The following is an 18,349-nucleotide window of genomic DNA, read 5'->3' as shown; positions in this document are numbered from 1 at the left end:
ATCGTAGCGACATTTCCAGGTCATAGCTGTCCACTTGCCAGTTTGTAAACTTTACTGTGACCTACCTACTTTAAGAAAAAGCTTTCATTTCTTTTTTGTTGTAATTATTCTTATCTCCTTTTATCATATTGTATGTTCTGAAAGAAAGTAATAATGTCAAGCGATTTAGTATTCCGATTTGAATTATGACGACGGAGAAACTGATTAGACAGCTAATATAATAATTAATAAAACTCATATCTAGATTAGATTTAGAGCATTCCCATCTTACAATGGGTTGGTTACTAGGGGTCACATTTACAGCGAATGTATGCATTATATTTTTAGGGTTTTTTCTTCTGGCATTCTTTTTGTCATCACAAACCTCTGTTATAATTATACATTCCCTGTTTTCTATCTATCTTGATCTTGATTTTTATACAACTAATCATAAAAATGTTATGGTTCCTCAGGTGATGGAGCTGGAATCCAAACTGTCGGAGGCACAAAAGGAGTTCATAGAGGGAGCGCCCACACGGGCCAAGCGAACGCCGACCGAGTGGATTCCACGCCCGCCAGAGAAGTTCTGCCTTACGGGACACCGGGCCACTATTACAAAGGTATTGCAGCATTTATGGCTAATACCTGATTTTCACGGTGCGTGGTTGTGCGATTATCACGGACGGGCACGCACTGGGCAAAGGGCTCGGACGACGACGTGTCTGCGCTACCACGGGCGATACTCTTCCGACGGTGCATCGTGCATCAGTGCGGGCTGGTCCATGCAATCTTTCTTTCTTCTCTCTGGGCTGGTTTCCCCACTTAAACGTTGCCATCTGTTTTGCGTCCGTCTGCAATATCACGCATCGTGGGTAGCCGGTATAGGATGGACATAACGCGCGACGGCATGCGCGATGGGAACTACCCGATAGGACCTCAAACCCGAACACGCCCGTACGTATTTATACTGTATCACCCCATGCGAAATTGTAGTTGTCTGTCTGTCTATCTTTCACAGCTTATCTGTTAAGCCGACTTTAATGAAAGGTACAGAACAGAGATAGTTTTCATCCCGGGAATGGACAATGGACATATATTTTTTAAAACCTAAATCCATGCAGACGAAGACCTACGTCCTATAGCCTGTGTCCTTCTCCGGGATGCAAGTAATATCTGTACCAAATTTCGTCAAAATCGGTTGAAAGGATGGGCCGTGAAAGGCTAGCAGACAGACAGACAGACACACTTTCGCATTTATAATATTAGTATGGATAGTATGGATTGCAATTAGTGCGGCGCTCTCGCGCTACGTAGTGTGGCTTCATAGTTCATACATTCCTTGTATTACAAATTCCAGGCGCTTCCCCCCTCCCCTTGGTGCGTCCAATTTGTTTTAACTTTACAGTATTCCAGCGCTGGCGCTGCCAGTATTCGCAAAACGACAGTGTGATAAGGCTTTCAAGCAACCTTAGACTTATAGTCCTATCTGTAAGACACTTTATACGATGATTGGTGAACAAGAGATCTCCTTTGGCAGGGTTGGTCCTTTGGCGTTAGGCTCAGGAGCCAAGGTTGGATTTGAAAAATGGAGCCTTCAAGATTATTGATATTTATTTTGGGTGGGTAGAGCCCTTAGTCCTAATTTTGATGGCTCCACTTCTTAACACTTTCCATGGGTAGTAAGGAATCCCCAGAGCCAATCCTACCAAAGGAAACCTTTTGTTCACGAAACGCCATATTTGGCACTTTTTCGTCGTGAAGAGATTGTATTACCTATGGTGTTGTTAACAGAAAATAACAACGTTTTTCGTGGGGCAGTCCTCATAACAACATAACATAATCATTTATTACCACATACGAGCACTCGATTTTATCGTTATTACTAAATACTTTACTTATAAGTGTATTTCAATTGAGTATACAAGATTGTAAGTTACGAGGGTTTATGTAATACGCTTTTATTTTTACAAACTACGGAGGTATTAAGCTGATAAACACTGATCGCAAGAAACGCTACGCGCTGCTATCGCACGTTTTCTGGGTACTTCGACTCCATCCATACTTCGACTACTAGTGGTGACCTCGCTGAAAAACACTAGCAAATTGCCAGTGTAACAAGGCCCTGAAGATAGAGGAGATTAGAAAAAATTAACAGCCAATTAAGTTCTTAGATAGCGATGCATTTGGCGCCATCCGCCGTGAAGTTAAAATGTTGTTAAAATTGATCATTTCATAAAAGGTCATAAAGGGCCGACTGAATACATTGTATAATCTATAGTACGCGACAGGTCAAAATGGCGATCGGGGTATGAGGCGGGGGGACGCCCCGCACACCCACACGTCTCCCGCACGGGGTTAGCGTGGGGGCTGTGCGAGGCGTTCCGTCCCCGATTGCCATTTCACTCTGTCGCGTACTATATATGGATGACCTTACAAATATAAAATACGTAGTATCAATTTTATATAGCTCAAATAACTAAAAATTGCTATTTCGTAACTAAGGAAGTTTGTTTGCATTTTTGTGATCAAATATGGCAATTTCCTTGCCTGTCATCAATTTCCGCAAAGTGCTGCTATTAGAACGGAGAGTCAAGGTCTAGGCAGTTTCCAATATCCTACATTTAGCCATTTCATGATATACTTAAACAGGACTTAAGTTCTAATGAAGTGCTTGTCAACTACTTATTGGGGAATAAGATTTACTATTAAACCTTATCCGCGGAAGGAAGTTAGTATAGCACTCTCTTTGTAACTTAATCACAAACAAATTATAGAGCCAAAAATCTCAGTGGGCGTTAATCATTTTGAGTCACCAACCAATCACTGGTGTGTGAAGTCTGCCAATCCGCACTTGGCCAGCGTGGTAGACTAGCCAAAACCCTTCTCACTCTGAGAGGAGACCCGTGCTCTGTAGTGAGCCGGCGATGGGTTGATCATGATGATGATGATGAACCAATCACTAACATGTTTTCAAAAAAACGTTCGAAATTCAATCCGAAAATGTTTTAAAAAAACATTCGAAATTCAGTTAGACAATATAGTTGCGTTTGTGATTGGTTGGTGACTTAAAATCGTTAGCGCCCACTGAGATCTTTGGCTCTATCATTTGTATGGGATTACGTAACAGAGAGAGCGCTATACTACCTTCATTCCGTGGATAGGGTATAGTGGTCCAGTTGCATGACAGACAATTAAAGTTACGTTACGTTAAACTTTGACTGTCAATAAAAAGCAAAGTGGGTTGCACAACTCAACAATTCTTACTCTGACTTTTCCTTAAAAAAATTGATAGTAGGTCATGAGAACATTGTGTCAGAAATACACTTATATATTATGAATCATGCCCTGATACATCAAATATACTGAAGAGATTATAATTATATTTAACCGATTACATTTAATCACAGATTAGATTTAAAAATTTGAATAAAATAATTATGTGCATCTACTTAATACCCCTTGGGCACTTACGCTGGAATTCATAGTGAAGATAGGGGTTTCTGTAGGGAATCATTCAGATAACAGGTGTGAACAGCAGGAAAGAATCCAATTAAGTCAAAATATGACCAAAATTCTATTTCGTTCTTACTGCATAGTCAAGATAGGAGCTTCTTTAGGGGACCATTCAGATATGTGTCATATTCACACACTCGTCATCTGAATGGTCCCCTAAAGAAGCCCCTATCTTGACTATGAATTCAAGTAGTATGACCAGTGTTAGTATGCAGAACATGCAGAAAGATCGAAATGGTGAGCAATTTTACGTGTACCGGAATTTTTTGGTCATATGCTTCGTCCGCGTGGACTTCACAAATTTCAAACCCCTATGTCACCCCCTTATGGGTAGAATTTTCAAAAATCCTCTCTTAGCGAATGCCTACGTCGTAATAGCTATCTGCATGCCAAATTTCTTCCCGATCCATCCAGTAGTTTGAGCGGTATGTTGATAGATCAGTCAGTCCAGTCACCTTTTCCTTTTAAATATATTTAGATTGTAAATAATTCCACAAAACGACTATTTACAATGGTCTCTTTCTACACTTACCTTTATTAACTTTAACATGAAGATATCAGTCTAAATGTTTATGTTCCAGGTAATATTTCACCCAGTGTTCAGTTTACTAGTGTCCTCGAGCGAGGACGCGACGATCAAAGTGTGGGATTTCGAGAACGGCGACTACGAACGATCCCTGAAGGGCCACACCGACTCCGTACAGGACATCGCCTTCGACCATCATGGCAAGCTACTTGGTAAGTACTAGGGCCCTTACAAGGTCTTACGGCGCTCTTAGTGACTCGCTTGAGATCAAATTTAAATCATTTCAGAAGAAATCGCGCTCCATCTTATGCTGCATCATCACTTGCTAACAGGTCTGATTGCAGTCAAGGTAAAAATCAAATTGGGTACCTATTATCATACATTTTTTGATTTTCAATTTTGGAATTTGTAAGATGATGTATGATGTAAACTTAAAACTAAAGCTACGAGGATACTAGGAATCCAAACGCGCCCAGGTCTGAGAAGAGCCCACAACAAACTCAGCCGGGTTTTTCTTTTTATTATCACCACTTGACAAAATCACTTAAACTTATATTAAGGTAGGCAACGCAACATTCGTACGACTTCTTAGTGGAAAGGTTATTCACATTGGGACCCCAATGCCAATCAATTCTTCAAATAACCCCGCCCAGCCCCTTTAACTTTAGGATTTGTTGAGCTATTAATTTATAAAGATATGTTGAGCTAATAACTGAAAAAGCATTTAAACCGTATTTTATTTAATTCCAGTTTCGTGCAGTGCAGACATGTCTATCAAGCTGTGGGATTTTAACCAGACGTACGAGTGCATAAAGACCATGCATGGGCACGACCACAATGTATCGTCGGTGGCATTCTCCCCCAGCGGCGATATCGTGTACTCGGCCAGCCGGGACAAGACCATCAAGGCTTGGGAAGTGGCCACGGGGTATGTGTTACATAATAACGGTCAAGCAGGGGCACGATCACAACATGTCGTGCGTGGGTTCTCCCCCCGGGACGACATCGTGTTCTCAGCCAGCAAGTTTTTGTCCTTCATCCTGTAAAGAAGTTAAAATTGATTTAGCTAGCGTAGACGAAGAGACATGGTCGGTTATAGAGACCGATAATCGTAAGCGCGGGGACGACGAGGCGTAGATGCGGGAACTGCAAGTTCACCGCGCATCTCACCGCGGACATTCAAAGAATACTGGACGGCTCGAGTTGATACTGTGATGATGTTTTCCGAGTTGATGTGTGACCTCTCGATTACCACGTCAGTATTGTGACGTGAAGTGGTTTTGGTTGCAGTTACTGCGTGAAGACGTACAAGGGTCACCGCGAGTGGGTGCGCATGGTGCGCGTGTCGGCGGACGGCGCGCTGCTCGCGAGCTGCTCCAACGACCAGACCGTGCGCATCTGGAACGCGGACACCAACGAGTGCAAGGTAACGTTCGTAGGACAACTAGCGTCTCGTGCTGCGTCTGTGCCTCTACCACCGCGCACCGGTTCGGAATTCAGTTACTGCGTCACCGCAAGTGGGTGCGCATGGTAACGAGTGCACGGTAATGTTCGCTAAACTAGAACCGTAATAAGCTTGCGACTCTTGCGCTCCGCCTAAAGATAGTCCTAAAGTCCTAAAGTGGGAATAAAATAATATAATCTTGTATATCAAAATTCTGCAATCAACTTTGGACTAATTTCCTTTAGGACACAAGTTTAAAAATCTATTAAAAGTATGCTGCTGTAAAACACATATATTTTATTCAAACCTCTACTGGTGTCGGTATTTTAGCGCAAATCACATAAGAGTTCAACTTAAAAGTATTGAAAGCTAGTGTTCGCATTTTCAGTGAATTGTTGAAGTGAAAGTTTTCCTGTAAAAAGATTAAAGAAAACTAAATTGTATGCACGCTTGTTTGTCAGATGGAGCTACGCGAACACGAGCATGTGGTGGAGTGCGTCGCGTGGGCGCCGGAGTCTGCCGCCCCCGCCGTCAACGAGGCGGCCGGCGGCGACAACCGCCGCGCCAGCCACCAGGGGCCCTTCCTGGCCAGCGGCTCCCGCGACAAGTCCGTCAAGGTAACCATAAAACCTGCTCCAGACTAGTGTTGGTGAACCGGTTCAACCGCGAACCCTGTCTCAGTAGATAACAACCACCTCCAAATCTCAAAACAGAATGTCATCCATACCTGCATTTGTTTCTTCTCAGATGTTCTAGCCCCGAATCTAGAGCTGGCTTACGAGCACACGACAGTTATAGAACTGTAACTTCAACAAGAGAAAAAATTTCTTGACTTACTGAATCAACAAAAAGTTTTTTGAGAAACTATACTCACAAAATTATTTTTTCCTTTATACAGATCTGGGATGTGAGCACGGGCCAGTGCCTGGCAACATTGGTGGGCCACGATAACTGGGTGCGTGGCGCAGTATGGCACCCTGGGGGTCGCTTCCTGCTCACGACCTCCGACGACAAGACTCTCCGCGTGTGGGACGTGGCGCACACGCGCTGCCTCAAGACCCTCTACGCGCACCAGCACTTCGCAACCAGCATCGGTGAGTGATGCTTCCTGCTCATTGTCTTTCTGGTCCTTCACAATTGGCGCGTGGCGGCATGTGACACGACAAATGGTGCCTCAGTGACAACTGTTAGCCACGTGTGTGACTTTGGCATTGCAATACATTACGTTGTATAATTGTTGTTCATGTAGCATACTTTTGAATAATATTTATTTGTTCTATAATAATTTACAAACTGCTTTTTTGTTTCAGATTTCCACAAGAGCTTGCCATATGTGATATCGGGCAGCGTCGATCAGACCGTCAAAGTTTGGGAGTGTCGCTAAGAGCATTGCCATTTTAGTAACTTAAACTCACCGATGATATCTTTATCATTATTTTTCACATTTAATAGAATTTGCAACGAGAGCGAATAGGGTTTCGTTTTTAATGGTGAAATCATTTATAGAAACGGAAAATGGTTTTGATAATTTATTAAATATCATTTCTTCTTCATTTCTCAACTGAACAGAAGTTCAGTTGAGCTGTTATCTGGTGTATATGACAATGCTATGTCTGTCTCATTAATTTACCTTGGTACCGAAAATGGTAGCTACGACTGAATTGTACTGAAAACTGCTAAAAAAACATCATAGGTCTAAATCATTTTAATTATCTTACTCTATTGGATCCTTCTTGACCTTTTCATAATAAAATAAAATGAAACACCTGATTTTATTTAATACTGGGAGATATGTCGTCGCTACACTCTACTATGTTTCTTTAAATGATTAGAGTGCCACATTCCATTAAAACATAACGGCTCATAGTTAATTATTGTATAAATATGAATAGTTAATTTTGATATGTCTGATTTTAGTTACATTTGTGAAAATTTGTGAAATAACGACGTAGCATTCGTCACATACCCTATTGAACGACGAGGTGAGGAGTGAAAGCTGTGTTATAATTTAACATTTCATTATTCTATTTTATTTTATAGTTATTGTTTATTGAATAGGATTGTTTAGATGTAATTTTATTTGGTATGAATAGTTAATATGGTTTCTTACGTGTCTGCTCTAGAAAACTTGTACCTTAATTTGTTTATTGATAATTTTAGTTTTTATTAAATTTGATATCGATCGTTATTCATGACAATCATCCTGAAATTAGTCATTTTATGTGAATCGTATTGAGAATTCATTAAAATATCTCCCTGTACATACTTAATACTTTTTTATTCATTTGTCTCAGCTCGATCAATGCTCATTGTGTTTGTTTGCTCGCGCCAACAGCGTCAATGGGTATCCAAAGGGACAGAATATGGAGTAAGCAACTCGTGATAGATATTTCGCGATAAGTTAGACGCTGCCGCAGGAGATTGGATGCTTTGTTTTTAACAAGTTGCAGTTTTAAAAGGACTTATTTTAAGTTTTGTAGATTCAAAACTTTAACTATAAGTTAGAGTGTTATTATATTTTAAAGATTTTTTTTAACTATTTATTTATATCTTCAGTGTTTCAATTTGTTATGTCTCAAACGAAATACTTTGCTACAAGCTAGTGCTTTAAATTACTATGTAAGATGTTTTTGCAATAGGCATCATAATGAATAATGAATATCCATAAATTGTTTATAAGTTTCAGTTTTAACATACTTAGAGGTCTATGTAAACTGAAGTGTGTGATATAATATTATAATTTTTTTGTATTAACTACGCTGTTTGTGGTAGCTAGACACAAAGATTGCTGATGCCCGATTGTAGTTATTTATTATCGATATTGATGAAATTGGTTGCCTGGTATTTTATAGGACTTAGTAGTAGCTGTAGGGTCAAGTATCGTCATACTATTAGATGCTTTGCAGCGCTAGCACGTGGATATATCTATGTATAGTTAACAATTGGCCAAGCGCAAATTTCCGGTTAACGAAACTATTATTTATTGGAAGGTTGATCATATATTTTTACTCAATAACAAAGATTTTCTTCGATGATTCTTTAAAAATAAATTAAAGAAGTAGCACACTTACAGATTGTAACCCAAGATCATTTATTTAATAATAATTAGTTATTCATATTACAAAAGATGTTGCATCATCATGTCTTATAAAACAGTAAAGCATCGAATTTACACATGCAATTTTTTTTATGCTAATTTTATTTGTAAATAAATAATTGTAATTTAATTACTTAATCGTTAAATTTTATAGTAAATACGTACATTTAATTAAAAAATAACAAAATTTTATTTGTTTCATAATATTTATCTCTTAATTTTTTACCTGTCTTCATAAACATCTGTTTTCTGTACATGCTTCTAATAATCTGAGAATAGATAAATCTATTATAGGAAATTTGCGCCTGTCAAAAAGATCTTATGTGATACCATGTTACGTAAGTTACTCTTATATAAATCTCAATATCACACTTGCACTTAACGATCTAGGGGAGCAACGTTGCATAGCATGGTAATGCATTATCGTTTGCTTATTTAGTCTAGATTCTAGATTGATAGCAGTGCCGTCAAGGAGATTATATTATATTGTGTATTTGTAACAAGATTTATAAAATTACTCACCTTTCAAACCACAAATCTATTTGTATTATAAAGGCAAGTTAGTCCATTTATTCTAAAAATAATTCTTAGAGAGTTTTAGTCAAATACACAGCTACACCAAGTTCATTACACATAAAACTCTTATGGATGAGTATACTTAAGTGTATGAAGTTTAATGTATACTTGGTATAGTACAATATGTGAAATTAGGCTTCAGCCAAACTTTAGAGGAACTTTTGCTCATATTAATCTGTAATAACTAATAATGATATGTATTGTCTACAACAATGTCATTAATGATTTTAAGCTTATTTCGTGGTTTAATGACAATGTATTGTATAAAATAAGTACATACCATGAAATAATCGCCTAATTAATCGTGGCATCTACCCATTTTCTACAATACAATGTAATAATTTTAGCATGTAATTTAATTGATATTATATGTGTATTATGTATTCTGCTGGTTAAGTAGCGTTGTATATAATCTCCTTGATTTTTAATATGCAGAAGTCATTTATAATTTAGAGCTTGCAAAATATAATGTATGTTTTACATGAATAAGAAATTTGTATTACTATTAACGATTAAATAGTAAATTTGCACTTGTGACAATTTTAAGTCGCTTATAATATCAACGAAATATGCATGTATGTGATCAAAATCCTCTAGTAAAATACTCTAATACCTACTATCATTATTATTATTATCTAATAAAATAAAGCATACATACCTACATCAGAGGATTTTGTGTTCGCCCATTTAACCACTGTACTGTTCTTTGTCTAAATTTATATAGAAAATCAATAACCAAAATTTGAATTTGGTCTAATATTTTCTGTAAATAAATCAATTAAATATGTAATTTATGCAGTCTTATTATTTCAGTCAAGGCGTTGCCATCGACATGCCATCATGCTAAGAAAGAATTAGAAGGATGTAAAAGGTTATAATTTATAAACAATTAACTAGAGACACATCCTGGCATTGGATCTCTAATTTTTTTGAAAATAAAATATAGCCTATGTCACTCAGGAATATTGTAGCATTTTCCTGTGGCCCTACCGCGGTTGTTTGACAGCTACAATGTTACGATCGCAATCATCTCTGATTGGTTAATGCTCACTCACTATTGGCCACAATGCATTGTTGCTCATTGTTGCAACAAGAATCGCACAAATTCAGCCAATCAGAATAATTGAGATTGTAATAATGATTGATGCAGGTTTTAGACAATCGCCGTACTGGTGATACAATTTTCAAAATCGGTTCAGTAGTTTACTTCCTACAAACAACCTTACAAACTTTACTTCTTTATAATATTATGTATAGACTAATATTCTGGCCTATTAGCCATGTTGTTTTTCTTATAACGTCAATATATTATAGCCCTCTTCCCCTTCGTACTAGATTCGTCCTAATCTTGGATGAATTAAACATGTCCTAATAAAAACAGTAATCGCAAAACAAGTACATAACTACATAGAGAACGATACTATTTTGGGTGACGAAAATCAGTACCCGTAGTACAAGATTTTACGTCTCACTAAACGAAACCAAATTCGAGAGTCGAAATACTTCCACGTAACAGTAAACTGGATCTTTAATGCCTTGTTTTAAAGCTCAAGTTTGTCTACACTTCTACAGCCAGCGCTCCAAGCGGAAACATTGCGAAATTAAAATCAGTGGCATTGAATATTTGACTTCAATTCAAGGCTGTTTAGGTCCATTTTACTGTAACGCGGAAGTATTTCGACTCTCGAATTTAGTTTCGTTTGGTGAGATGTAAAATCTTGTACTACGGGTACTGAACTGCCTTTGTTCTCCAACAGCGGCCCCCTGTCAATGTCATTCAAGCCCCAATAGTGCCTTGTCGCACTGTACTTTGCCGAATTCGAAGCCGAACGTTCTATAGATCGACCGAAAAGAGTTAAAAATTATATGAGAGCGCCTCTTTCATTCTTGTGATATACTGCAACCAAAATAATATTGATATTTGATATAATATTTTAACGTATTAAAAACACTGGAGAACCTATATCGTAATAATAATAAAATTTGAGCCCTGACCATTGGCAGCTTTGGTCTTACCTCGCTGCTTATTGGACCCAGTGAATCATATTTTTAATTAAAAATAATAATAATAAATCTTTTTACGCGACTCCGCGTGGATTTAGGTTTTTAAAAAATTCATGGAATTTTATTAATTTTCCGGGATAAAAAGTAGCCTATGTCCTTTCCCGGCATGCAAGCTAAATAGTTCCAAATTTCATCAAAATCGGTTGAACTGTTGGGCCGTGAAAAACTAGCAGACAGATAGACAGACAGACACTTTTGCATTTATAATATTAATGGATGTGTCTATCGGTTGATGAATTAAGTAAGGTAAGTACTGATTTTGCAGCACTAGCAAAAGTTTCGTCAACAAGTTTTGGCAAAAAGTTTCAAAAAATTTTGTTGGCAAGAAGATTCCTTACCAAGTTTCCGCAACAAGTTTCAACAACAAGTTTCGTTAGCAAGTTTCTGCAACTTTCGGCAACTGAATTTTCCATTTGTTTTCAATTTCGAACTGTTCTTTCTAGGCAGGTTACTAGTTAGTTACTAAGACTTTTCTGCCAAAAAATAATAATGTATCAACTCAACTAACTACAATGAAATATGCTTCAAATGGACAATTTAATTTCTAGAGTGATACTACGGCTACAATGATATTAGAAGAAACTTCTAATATCATTGTACGGCTTAATATAAAATGTCATTAAAAGGGCTACATACCGGAAATACACGCTATAGGTCTTCAAATAAGGTCAATAGTAGGTGAGCTTGATATTCGGCCAAAAAGCGTATTAAAACTTTGTAATTCACTTCACAAGCACTTTTGAGATGTGGCTGTTATTTGGTATTTTTCGTACAAATAAAGTAGGTAGGTAGCGAATTGTTAAAACCCACCTAAATCCTCATATTATTTGTTAATTTCAAAATATATAATTACATTGGAAATGCTTATCTTTGGCATTAATTTTAGGATTCCTCTTACCTCTATAAAAAACATTTTATTTCCAAAATGTTTAATTTTAACTCTAAATGGTCGCACTTACCGGCAGAATTTAAATAATATTTTCTCTGAGGTGAGCTGACAGTGACACTGACATAACATCACAGACCAATAACATATAGGACATAACATGTACCTACTGATTGATTTCCATCACAGAGTACATTGAATATACGGGTATAGAGTCATCAGTCCCTATTTTTTGGTAACGCCATCTATTGAGCTGAGTTGCAACTACAGGATCTGCTATTTATACTAATCCCTATAGGTACAGTATATACGCTACCTAGATAGGTACCTATATATAGGTTTTAAATTTTCTTTTATTTCTATTTTTCTATGGTTAATTTCAATAAAACACATAAATAAGGTAATAATCTTTTATTTATTTTTATAACTGGGCACACACTTTTTTTCTGTTATTACAGCAAATCGTAGTCCGAGAAACGTAGTCGGGGTTATATTAGTTAGGTACTTATAGAGCTCTTCTTTTTTCTTGTTTTATGGCTTTTTCCATCACATCCAGATCAGCACAATGCACTGTAAATCCATACTTTGCAGTTTCGAATAGCTAAAGAGGTACAAAGAAATAAAGAAAGTTGCTCGGTAGAGTTGTCACTTCACTATAACAGAATCACCAAAATCCAACTAACAAAGTCAAGTCGTTGGAAAATATCACATAAACACCTTGATATAATGGAAAACCTCGGAAAAAAGTGGTTGAAAATAAATAATTTTTAATAGACACAGACCACAGACTTGACAATTTGTGACTGTGCCAGTGTTTCCATATGTAAATCAAGAATTACCGTGTTGTAAGGTTAAAAATACGGTGTTTCTTGAATAAATTACGGTGGATGAGCTAAAAGAATACCGTGTAATTTTTAAAAAGAAAAAAAACGTTACGAATTTGCTTTTTAATTAATTATTAATATTATTCTGAGTCTGACCCTCCTAGCATAGCAATGTCTTTTCATATATTTTTTTTATTGCATTCATCCATCACATTTAAGAATTTTTACATTTCACTTCTTGCTAATTGCTTGAATAAGGACGAAAATAGATTGCCAAGATTAATAATTGATACTTTAACTGTGTGTGTGTGAGTGTGGCGATAGATTAGAAAAATAATAAGATTAGATAAGTGGGGCGATAGATTAGAAAAATAATAAGGATTTCCTTGAAATCTGCCACAATCTACCACTTTGTTAAATCGTCAGCTTTTTCTGCCAGAGTTAAAATTTAGGAGCCAAATCTGCCCAAATGGCAGAAATCTGCCACAAACGGTCACACTGCTGACCGGCCACAAAATTTACAAGTAGTGCCACCTGTTGCGCGTGGTTGGCAACAAAACTTACTACTAGTGCCATCTGTCGAGCTAAGTCTGAGTCAATGTACCCTGTGCGATTTTGTACTGTGGCTAAAATGTACTGAGTGAAAAGACCCTGATTTCCATTTCCCTTCATTTCATTTGCATCACAGACCAATTTGCATTAAAATAAATTTGGTCTTTAGCCGCTATACTATCGCAATGAATATTCCTTTACTTGTATAAACTTTCTTTATTGAATAAAATAGAGAAGTTTCTAAAATAGTATTATAAAACAATAAATAATTATGATGGATGTCGAGGAGTGCCTAAAGGAGTGGGAAGATTTACTGGCCGATTACAAACGATTAGAGGTAAGTAATATTTATAATAATTTAAGTATTTCCGATTTCCTATTTACCTTTTTCTCTTTTGGACTTCATCCAAAACAAAGACAACACTGGTCACTGAAAGAGTATAAAATATGAAGGAGTTCATATTAAGGTTAAAGCATGATTATAAACTACCTATTCCTAAATAGTAGTATTCTAATATTATAATATTTAAATAATTAAGAAACAGTCTGTCTGAAACAACATGAAACTTGTTTATAAACAAGTTTAATTTTGTGTCACAATAAATTAATTTATCTAATCATTGTTTAAGTTAAGCAATTTCAGAGTAATATACAATACCTGTGAGAGCAATAAATATAACTTGAAGTGATACATTTTTATAACTGGCTTAAAAATATGCATTTATATCACATTTGCCTTGATCCATACTAATATTATAAATGCGAAAGTGTGTCTGTCTATCTGCTAGCTTTTCACGGCTCAACCGTTCAACCGATTTTGACGAAATTTGGTACAGAAATAGCTTGCATCCCGGGGAAGGACATAGGCTACTTTTTATCCCGGAAAAACAAAGAGTTCTCACGGGATTTTTAAAAACTAAATCCATGCGGACGACGTCGCGGGCATTCTCTTGTAGACTATAATTAATTGTACCCATACCACTGATAATGATAAAACTAATTAGCTGTAGGTACTACTTTTAACATTCAGATGAAAGGCATTTTCCTCCTAACTTAATTATATTATTTTTAGTTGTGCCCCTATTTGGGGGTCCTAACTTAATTATATTGTTTTTTGCAGACGGTAAATAAAGATTATGTAACAAAGTTGGAAGAACTTGGAGAATTGCAGGCATCATGTTTGAAGGAACTGAACCACCAAAGATACCGCATGTCAATAATAAATGGCGCACTGAAAAGGTCAGATACATGTTAAATATAAATGGAACTATCTTGATTGTATTCATTAAGTCTAACGAGACTGTTGAGCTTCAACTTGCGTTAGACACATTCACTAACTAGCCAGACATGCCTCATGTTTGCTGGCAATAGCGCATGCATCAAACCCTGTGGTGCACATAATGACACACACACACATATTACAAACTAGCTTATGCCCACGACTTCGTCCGCATGGACTACTCAAATTTCGAACCCCTATTTTACCCCCTTAGGGGTCGAATTTTCACAAATCCTTTCTTAGCGGATGTCTACGTCATTATAGCTATCTGCATGCCAAATTTCAGCCTGATCAGTCCAGTAGTTTAAGCTGTGCGTTGATAGATCAGTCAGTCACCTTTTCGTTTTATATATTTAGATTAATATGTGCCTTGATTTGGCAGCATACTTCTTAAAAGTTGAAAGCTTACCAGTGCAGTTAGACCAATCATATGGTTAATGATCATATTTCATGAAGTTTAAAAACATTCTCCTTTGGTATTGTATTTGTCATTGCTGAGAGTTTCAACTCTCAGCATTCAGCAATGACAAATACAGCTCAGCTGAGAGTTTCAACTCTCAGCAATGACTACCCCTTTCTATTAACCACATATTGGTAGGAGATTTTTTGGGATAGAGATGTGGGTTACCAGATTCTTATACTTACAGCATGGATTAGGAGTATGGTTCCACTCTGGTCTACCCATAATTAGTTTAGTGATAACTATAAATAACTAGGAGCATTAGGTAAAAAAAATATTTCTCCATGCCTTGGAGATGAGAGACCTATCATAGGCTGAGATCTATAGAGCGCACTTTGACTTTTCTCAGACTTAAGATTGCGTTAAAACGAGAGATTTATGTGAGAGAGATATAGCTCTGTCTCGTTTTAACTCTAAGCTAAGTCAGAGTGTGCTCTATAGATCTCACCCTTAGTCACCCACCCCATTGCAGACTTGTGTCTACAATGCTTACCAGGGCAATTAAATGATATATTATGCTGTTACAACTAGGCCTCACATCCCTCACTTGATTCAACTATATTACCTTCTATTAACATGGTAACCGTTTCATCTAAGTTTCAGATATATAGTGATAATTATAAATTTTTGAGCATTTAGATATTTAGATAATTGGTTACTACTCCTAAATCAGTACCCTTATTATAAATGCGAAAGTGTTTTTGTTTGTTGATTTGTCCTTCAATCACGTCGCAACGGTGCAACGGATTGACGTGATTTTTTGCATGGGAAAAGATAAAGACCTGGAGAGTGACATAGGCTACTGTTTATCCCGGAAAATAAAAAAGTTCCTACGGGATTTTTAAAAACCTCATTCCAAGCGGACGAAGTCGCGGGCATCAGCTAGTAACAAATAATAACAATTTCAAAATAGCCGCCATGAAAATTTACAAAACTTTTTATCCCGGAAAATCAAAAAGTTCCCACAGGATTTTTAAAGAACCTAATTTCATGCAGACGAAGTCGCGAGTTCGTAATAAACTAAGTATTATTTTATAAACTTTATAATATTCAGCACACAGACGTAATAAAAGTCTAATCATATCTGCATTCAATTGTTAACTTAAGCTCTTAGTTATCATTACTGTCTAGATATAGAAATCTTGGCTCATTGAAAATTATTATAGCGATTGACTTTACAACGTGTCATGAATTCCTGCCTTTTGAACTCTCTTAGCTTTTGTTTTAAGTTGATTTTCGTCAACTATTGTAGGTATCAAACATTACTTCACTAGAATATACAAATTATTTTATTATGCCCTATATTTTATGATCTTTGTACTTTGTAGTATTCAACCAAAGAAGGTACTTGAAGAATATTTCTAGTATTGTGATAAAATAATATAAATCATACTTTAATAGAGCCAAATTGATAATACATCACACCCTAAAATAATAAATACTTAAGTAATAAAAAATCTTATCAAAGAGATTAGATAAATTACATTAAAGTCAAGTAAGCATCATGTCAATGTAAGATAACACTTGTGCCTTATCAGTACAGACCTAGGTTAAAACTTAGGCATGCATAAACAGTAACTTAGAATTGTTGGCTTATGACTTATATCCATACATAAGTTCTATAGAATGTATCTTTTTCTTGGTCACATATTATGTGTTACTATAACTTTACATCCAATTGTGATGTACAGTTGTTGTCGAAACTTGCTTTATTTTGTACGTCTGTCTGGATATGAGACTCGAGGCACGTACCCCTTGCCTAGGCGAGTCTTATCGAGAGGTATCTTAGACTATCTGGACTATTTTATTTCAGCCCTTTTCGAAGAGGTCTGAGATCGCGCCTGTTCTGCCCTGGCCTTGAGGTAGGATTCGTCTCTTCATTGATGCTTGGTGTTAAATCTGGTGCTTGAGGTGTCATATCCAGTGGGTAGGGTGTCATATACAGTGGGTAGTGTCATATTCGGTGTTTGGGGTGTCATTTCCGATGCGCGTCGTCTTCTTCGTCGCAACTGATGTATACGTTGTGAGGCGCATGGAAATTCAGGGGGCAGAGGACGCCCGTCAAATTGTCCTAGAGGAAGCCCGTCGAGTTGTCTCGCTTAGAATGGGACTATCATATAGTCCGCGACAGGTCGAGATGGTAATCGGGCTATGAGGCGGTGGGACGCCCCGTTCACCCGCACGTCACCCGCGCTCGCTCGCACCGCTCGCAAGGCAGTGCGGGTGTGCGGGGCGTTCCCTCCCCGATTGCCATTTCGACCTGTCGCGTACTATAGATGGTGGACAAACTCCTCCATATTACCATAAAAAATTATGTAAGTACATATCATCTTTGTCCTTTCTAGGATGGAAAAGAAAGGTGTAACGAAAGATGACCGCGTGGCAAACTTAGAAAAAGAAATTATGAAAAGGAAAGCAATGCTACACGAAATTGAGACGACACTCCCAAAACAAAATGGTCTCTACCTGAGAATCATACTGGGCAATGTCAACGTATCAATTCTTAATAAAAACGACAAGTAAGAAACTTTTTATTGATGCAGTCTACAATGCAACTCAGGGAATCAATGCTACAATACAATAGCACATAGTATGTACTACATACTAAAACATGTCTGTTACATATCCTAACGATAAGGATGTTACATATCCTTCTGGTCGCCACTTACGTAACTTTCTTCATATTAAGCAAAAGCTATTATTTACATTTGTGGTACTTATAGCAGAATCGAAAATGAAATTTTCTTTTTTTTTTCACTCCAACTGTGTACTTAGGCGCCAAAATTATTGAAACGAATTTGGCCCCTATATAGGTACCTTAGATATAAATATTTTAGTGTCTGCTATCTACCAATAAATTAGGTACTAGGTAGGTAAGGTACAATACAAGAATCGAAACTGGGAACATGTCAAAAATTTCACAATATTGTAAGTGATAAAGATTAAAAATCCTTTAAACATAATTCCACTGAAACGATATCGTATCTTTTTTTACAATAATTTTTATATGTACATGTGTTATCTTACAGATTTAAGTATAAGGATGAATATGAAAAATTTAAACTAATCCTCAGCGCAATCGCGTTCGTCCTTGCTGTTGCCAACTTATTTATAGATTTTAGGTAAGTTGAAACGCATGATACATTAAC

General features: G+C 36.9%; 2 protein-coding genes across 3 annotated transcripts in view; both read left to right on the top strand.

Annotated features, from left to right (window-relative positions):
- Lis-1 (LisH and WD40 domain-containing Lis-1) overlaps window positions 1-9,929 on the top strand; it is a 42,259-nt gene extending 32,330 nt beyond the window's left edge. The window contains exons 4-10 of the mRNA XM_034976446.2: window positions 453-599; window positions 4,074-4,230; window positions 4,769-4,946; window positions 5,309-5,444; window positions 5,924-6,079; window positions 6,361-6,556; window positions 6,773-9,929. Coding sequence (XP_034832337.1) covers window positions 453-599; window positions 4,074-4,230; window positions 4,769-4,946; window positions 5,309-5,444; window positions 5,924-6,079; window positions 6,361-6,556; window positions 6,773-6,846 — 1,044 coding nt within the window. The 3' untranslated portion in view covers window positions 6,847-9,929. The remainder of the gene's footprint in view (window positions 1-452; window positions 600-4,073; window positions 4,231-4,768; window positions 4,947-5,308; window positions 5,445-5,923; window positions 6,080-6,360; window positions 6,557-6,772) is intronic.
- Window positions 9,930-13,550: 3,621 nt separating this feature from the next.
- LOC117989140 (transmembrane protein 120 homolog) overlaps window positions 13,551-18,349 on the top strand; it is a 16,346-nt gene continuing 11,547 nt past the window's right edge. The window contains exons 1-4 of one of the 2 annotated variants that reach the window (XM_034976448.2): window positions 13,551-13,798; window positions 14,582-14,700; window positions 17,546-17,719; window positions 18,230-18,322. In XM_034976448.2, the coding sequence (XP_034832339.1) occupies window positions 13,733-13,798; window positions 14,582-14,700; window positions 17,546-17,719; window positions 18,230-18,322 (452 nt within the window). In that variant the 5' untranslated portion in view covers window positions 13,551-13,732. The remainder of the gene's footprint in view (window positions 13,799-14,581; window positions 14,701-17,545; window positions 17,720-18,229; window positions 18,323-18,349) is intronic. The other variant, XM_034976447.2, reaches the window with a different exon arrangement.

The sequence above is a fragment of the Maniola hyperantus genome, chromosome 15 (genome assembly GCF_902806685.2).
Source record: "Maniola hyperantus chromosome 15, iAphHyp1.2, whole genome shotgun sequence".
Classification (NCBI taxonomy): domain Eukaryota; kingdom Metazoa; phylum Arthropoda; class Insecta; order Lepidoptera; family Nymphalidae; genus Maniola; species Maniola hyperantus.
The sequence above is the reverse complement of the archived record's forward strand: the minus strand, read 5'-3'. Positions and strand labels throughout refer to the sequence as shown.